At 30.9% G+C, this 5,730-nt stretch overlaps 1 protein-coding gene across 1 annotated transcript; it reads left to right on the top strand.

The window, feature by feature from the left end:
• Positions 1-523: 523 nt before the first annotated feature.
• On the top strand, positions 524-5,369 carry LOC127543322 (RB1-inducible coiled-coil protein 1-like; the record flags this gene model as incomplete). Its single annotated transcript, XM_051969365.1, has 5 exons — positions 524-713; positions 3,724-3,908; positions 4,177-4,363; positions 4,482-4,563; positions 5,308-5,369. Coding segments are annotated over exons 1-5 (615 nt in total), but the record flags the coding sequence as incomplete, so codon positions are not given.
• Between the last annotated feature and the right edge of the window lie 361 nt (positions 5,370-5,730).

Below are 5,730 nucleotides of genomic sequence, written 5' to 3'. Positions count from 1 at the left end.
TTTATGTGTCTGAGACCAGATTTGAACTTGGGTCCTCCTGAATTCAGAGCCAGTGCTCTGTCCACTATGCCATGTGCCTCAATAGTTGCATTGCAATTGGTAATGGCTACATAAAATGTTAAGATTATGATGTTATGTGAAATGATGAGCTGGTTGATATAGAACAAACATGGACTGACTTAGATCTATGAAAGAAGATGCTATGTATCTATAGCAAAACAGATGACAAGTGGAAATTTGCATCATGTGGTCTTACATGTGTGTATGTTTATAGAGAATGGATATATACATATTCTTATTTAGTTCTTAAAGTAGGATTTATAACATAGGTTTTTGTGAATAGAAATTTACTGTTTTATATTGAATGTTCTTATGTTCTAATATGGTCATGGAAATGTTCATTATGTCCTCATTTTCTATTTAAGTTCAAAATTAATTTAAATCTTGGGTTTTTTTTTAATAGTATAGGAATGCATGTGAATTACTTCCTTAAAAAATACTTCAGAAAGTCATTGAAGTATTTCTTTGCCCTTGTCTTTTAGCTTGATCCAAGATTCATTCAGCCCTTTTTGGTAGAGTGTCGACAAACTGTTGCCAAACTGGATAATCAGAACATGAAAGCCATTAAAGGACTTGAAGACAGGCTTTATGCACTGGACCAGATGATAGCTAGCTGCAGCCGATTGGTAAATGAACAAAAAGAACTTGCTCAGGTAATTAAGCCCTCTTAAAAGAAAACTTAGAATTGTTCTGTATAGCATCCATTCTCCATCATCAAAAAACATTATATATATGTGTGTGTGTGTGTGTATATATGTGTGTGTGTATATATATATATATCTATATATCTATAGATATATGTGATTATGTTATTGAATCCTTTTAATAATGAATTAAAGATGTAATGTAAATATAAGATCAGTATAAAAATAATGATTTAGAAACTAATTGCAAATGAGGATATTCATATTAACCAGTGGATATATTTGTTGAAGAAAGCTAGGATAGGTTTTGGTAACCTATAAAGGGTTTTAATATTACTTATTAGAGTTTCATGATTAGATTTATAATGGAAATCTATTTAACTTGAAGGTGATCAGTCATTCTTTGTATTGTTGCCAATTTTCTTTGAAATTAAGCCTTTAGAAAATATTAAAAACCGGGGTGGGGGGGTTGGATGTGATTGATCATACTTTAAATGCAGTCCTATTTTATTATTTTGAGTTCTGGGAATCACTTTTTAGAAAGGACATTGCCAGACTGATATAAACTGGCATGGTGGATATGGAATGGGCCTTGGGTTGTTAGTAAATCCTTGTCTCTTGACTTACTCCTTTCACTTAGAAATAGTGTAAGTCTGGGCAAGTCGGCTCTCTAAAATTATAAAAGTTGATTATTTATAGTTAGCACTGCATATATTTGTAATGTGATATGATTTATATGTTATATGCAATTAATAATTAATTATGAAAGATGCTGCATTGGTAGAGGAAGTTTTTATACTTGGATATGATGAAATCATATTTTTAAGTCTGGAAGAAGAAAAGGTAGACCACAGTAATCCAAGAGAAGGCAACTAAGATAATAAACCATGTCCAAGAGAAAGAACCAAGAGGAAACTTGATAGCCATTCCTAAATATTTGAAGTATCACATGTAAGAGTAGACAAATAGAAAGCAGGTTTTGATTGATTCACTTTCTTAACAATTAGGAATACATCACAGTAGAGTAGGGTATCATATCATTCATATATCATTCTCCTCTCAGATGAAATAGTAGATTTAAATGAGAGATATACATTTTAAGTTAGCAATTGGTTTAATGATCTGACTCACTGAAAAATAAAAAATGTTGTTAGATCATACTCTTATTTAAACAAAATTATCAGCATAACACTCAGAATAACTTGCTTGAATGGCATTTAAGGGATTTGAGCTACCTCAATCACCAAATGGCACTTGTGTATATTTTGTGCAAGATATTATCATAGGTAGTTTCTGCCCTCAAGAAACTTGCATTTTATGCATGTATATGTGTACATGAAATAAACATAAGAGGTAGGATTTTTTCATGAGAAAGGATTGAAACAAGCATTTAACACTTAAAATGCAACACTGTGCTAGGCACTTTATGGATATTCTCATCTGATCCTTACAATTTTTGAGAGGAAGACACTATTATCTTCATTTTACAATTAAGGAAACTAAGGCAGATCAAGGTTAAGTGATTTGCCCAAGGTCACAAAGCTATAGTGAATATTCTATATTCAGCTATATTCTGAGAGTGAATTCAAAATCTTCCAGACTTTAAGCCCAATGATCTTTCCATTGTGCTGTGCCACATCTATAAAAATTACACATAGTTAGCTAGCTGTTCCTAAGTTGAACTTTGAAGGAAACTAGTATTTTACAACATGATGAGGGAAGAATGCATTATAGGCACCGGGATAATCTCAGATACCAAGATAGAAGAATAATAAGAAGGCCTGTTTGACTGAATTGAAGTCCTTGAAGGAGATAAATATGTAAAGGTGGAAGGGTAGATTAGATGCAAATTGTAAAAAGGATCTAACTACCAGAGGAGTTTATTTGATCCTAGCAGTAATGGAGAATTACTAGAGTTGAGCTGTGAAGTGACATGTTCAAAGCAGTATTTTAAGTAAATCACCACCTTAGTTATATGTTGAATAAAAACTACTGGTGAAAAGTTCTGATGAAAGGTGATGAGGTCTTGATAAGGATGTAGATAATAGAATTGACAAGTTGTGAAATCTTTTTTTCCCCCTGAGGCAATTGGGGTTAAGTGACTTGCCCAGGGTTACATAGCCAGGAAGAGTTAAGTGTCTAAGGCAAGACTTGAACTCAGGTCCTCCTGACTTCAGGGCTGGTGCTCTATCCACCACACCAACTAATTGCCCTTAAGATGTGAAATCTTAGTGGATATATAAATTCCCCAAAGTTTGATACTAGAAGAATAGCAACTAAAAATAACTAGAAATTCACAGGGAAAGTCCAAGAAGCAAGCTAGTAGAGGGCCAAAGACAAATGAGCAAATGTGATCTCCTTTTATTATTTTGTAGAGTGAAACTTTTATTAATTATTAGACTTTGGTTCTGGTACACGACAATGTGCTCATCTTTGCCATTGATTTAAGTTTATGATTACCCTTAAAACACTCATTTTACACATTATTTTTGATTCTTTTTAAAACGAAGAGATTTGGTTCAAATTAGAAAATTCTAGAAGTTCATTTATAATTTTAAAATTAATCTGATTTATTCAACAATATCTTGTCTAAAGTTTAATTGAGTCTATTTATGTGATTTTTAATTGTATTTGTGGGTATATGTATATATTTTCCTTTGTCAAAAAATAAGATCAGATTTTCTAATAAGGATATGAGAGTCTTGAATTTGAACAAAAAGATCCACATCAATTCATGAATGCAGGAGAATATAAACTCCTTTGAGGGTAGGGATTGGTTTGTGTTTTCACTTTCAGCACCTAACAACAGAATCTGATAAATATAAATCTTAATGAGTACTTGATAAATTAAAATCAAATTCTATTCCAATAAATATTTTAATTGGAATGTATATATTCTTAAAATGTAGATAACTCATTTTAGATTTTTGTTTTGAAATTTTGAGTATTTGTTCACTGTTTTTATTAAACTTTTAATTTTAATATGTGGACATATAAATGAAACATTTTATTTTTAAAGGGATTTTTAGCTAATCAGAAGAGAGCTGAAAACTTGAAAGATACTTCTGTGCTACCTGATTTGTGCCTGAGTCATGCAAATCAGTTGATGATTATGTTGAATAATCATAGAAAACTGTTGGATATTAAACAGAAATGTACCACTGCCAAACAAGAACTTGCAAATAATCTACAAGTCAGATTGAAGTAAGTGATTTCTAGTGTATTTATAATTACAAAATTTTATTTTATTCAACATGAGTTTAATCTAAAACTTCTTGACAAAAATATTTCTATCAGTAATATATTGTCATATAAAGTGATTGATTAACCTAGAATACAAATGAAGTTGGGTTTTCTTGGTACTGAATTTTTAAATATTTGTTTGTAAATTTAATGAGAAAGTATTTCTGGATAGTAGATAGTATATGGCTTTTTAACCTATCATCTGCTTACATTTACTATTTATCCATAGGTGGTGTTGCTTTGTTATGCTTCATGCTGACAAAGAAGGAGAGAAGCTACAAGCTTTGCTTCGCCTTGTAACAGAGCTGCTAGAACGAGTCAAGATTGTAGAAGCTCTTAGTACAGTACCACAGATGTACTGCTTAGCTGTTGTTGAAGTTGTAAGAAGAAAAATGTTCATAAAACACTACAGGGAGGTAAGCAGGTTAGAAGACATATAAATATTTGTGTGTGTGCGCTTGCTTGGCACACGCATATATGGGACTTGAGGAATTGATAGGCTACATTAATGTGTTTTTTTTTTTTTTTAATTAGTGGGCTGGTGCTTTAATCAATGATGGAAAACATTTATATGAAGCTGAAAAGTCAAAAAGGGAATCTTTTGGAAAATTGTTTAGTAAGTATTCTTTTGTAGCTTTTGTGTTTTATTTAAATACTGTTATATAGGTTCACAAAATGTTTCATATGCACAAGGTTTACAAAATAAGGGGTTAATATTTGGTTTGCTTCATATAGAACTTTTGAAACTTTTGTTACTGGAAAATATTGCGGAAAATGGTCATTTACAAAGTTTTATAATTGATTTCTTTTAGCATACATGATTTTGTCTATGAATTTATTCAAATAAATATTCCTTTGAAGTTCCTTTTAAAAGTTGTAACTTTTCTATTAATGTTATTTTTACGCAACAGGACTAGGTGCACTCTTTAAAATGATAATTATGAGAAGGGTATTTAGGAAGGTCATATCCTTCATCAGTACATAAGATTGCCAAAAAGTATCCTCTCGGTAGACAGTTGTAGAGGTCTAATTCACAAAACTATTTATTCTTTAAGCACTAACAACATATAAGCCATTATGGATCTGGGTAAAAAGAAAGAAAATATAAAAAACCATCCCTAACTTCAGGGAGTTAATGTTAAAAGAGAGAGGGCAGTGTTCACACAGATAATTTAATACATTAGAGTTTGATTTTTTAAAAAAATTTTAAATATAGTTATCAGTGAAATCTATTAAAGCATGTTTTTTGAAGGCTTAACAGATGTATATAGATTTCCAAAGGGAGGAATTATTAAAATATATATATTTTGCCTTTTTTTATTCATTCTCTTGTAATCATATTGTTATTCTCTTCATACAGGGAAATCTTTTTTAAGAAATCGTCTGTTTAGGGGACTTGACTCCTGGCCTCCTTCTTTTTGTGTATGTATGCATTTTCTTAAATATTATTAAATTTTATGTTTTAAATCAACTACATTTTTGAAAATATTAGGTATTTGGAAAGGACCTGATGTGGAAACTGTCAGTAAAATTATGTGGCAACTTTTAAAATAGTCCCATAAACAAAATGAACTTTGTGCTCAGAGATGAAAGTTTTTTCATTTAGGGTAATCTTTTGGTCTTTTAGAAAATTAAGGAAATTGCATACCCTGAATACTTTTTTTTTGAGAGCATATTATGTATATGTGTGTGTGTGCATACATCCATATACATAGTGTATGTGTATATGTGTGTGTGCGTATGTGTGACACACATATAAAACAATTTAGGAGTATATATACAG

The sequence above is a fragment of the Antechinus flavipes genome, unplaced genomic scaffold, assembly GCF_016432865.1.
Source record: "Antechinus flavipes isolate AdamAnt ecotype Samford, QLD, Australia unplaced genomic scaffold, AdamAnt_v2 unplaced_scaffold197, whole genome shotgun sequence".
Lineage (NCBI taxonomy): Eukaryota > Metazoa > Chordata > Mammalia > Dasyuromorphia > Dasyuridae > Antechinus > Antechinus flavipes.
Note: the sequence above shows the minus strand (reverse complement) of the source record. Positions and strands in the feature narration are given on the sequence as shown.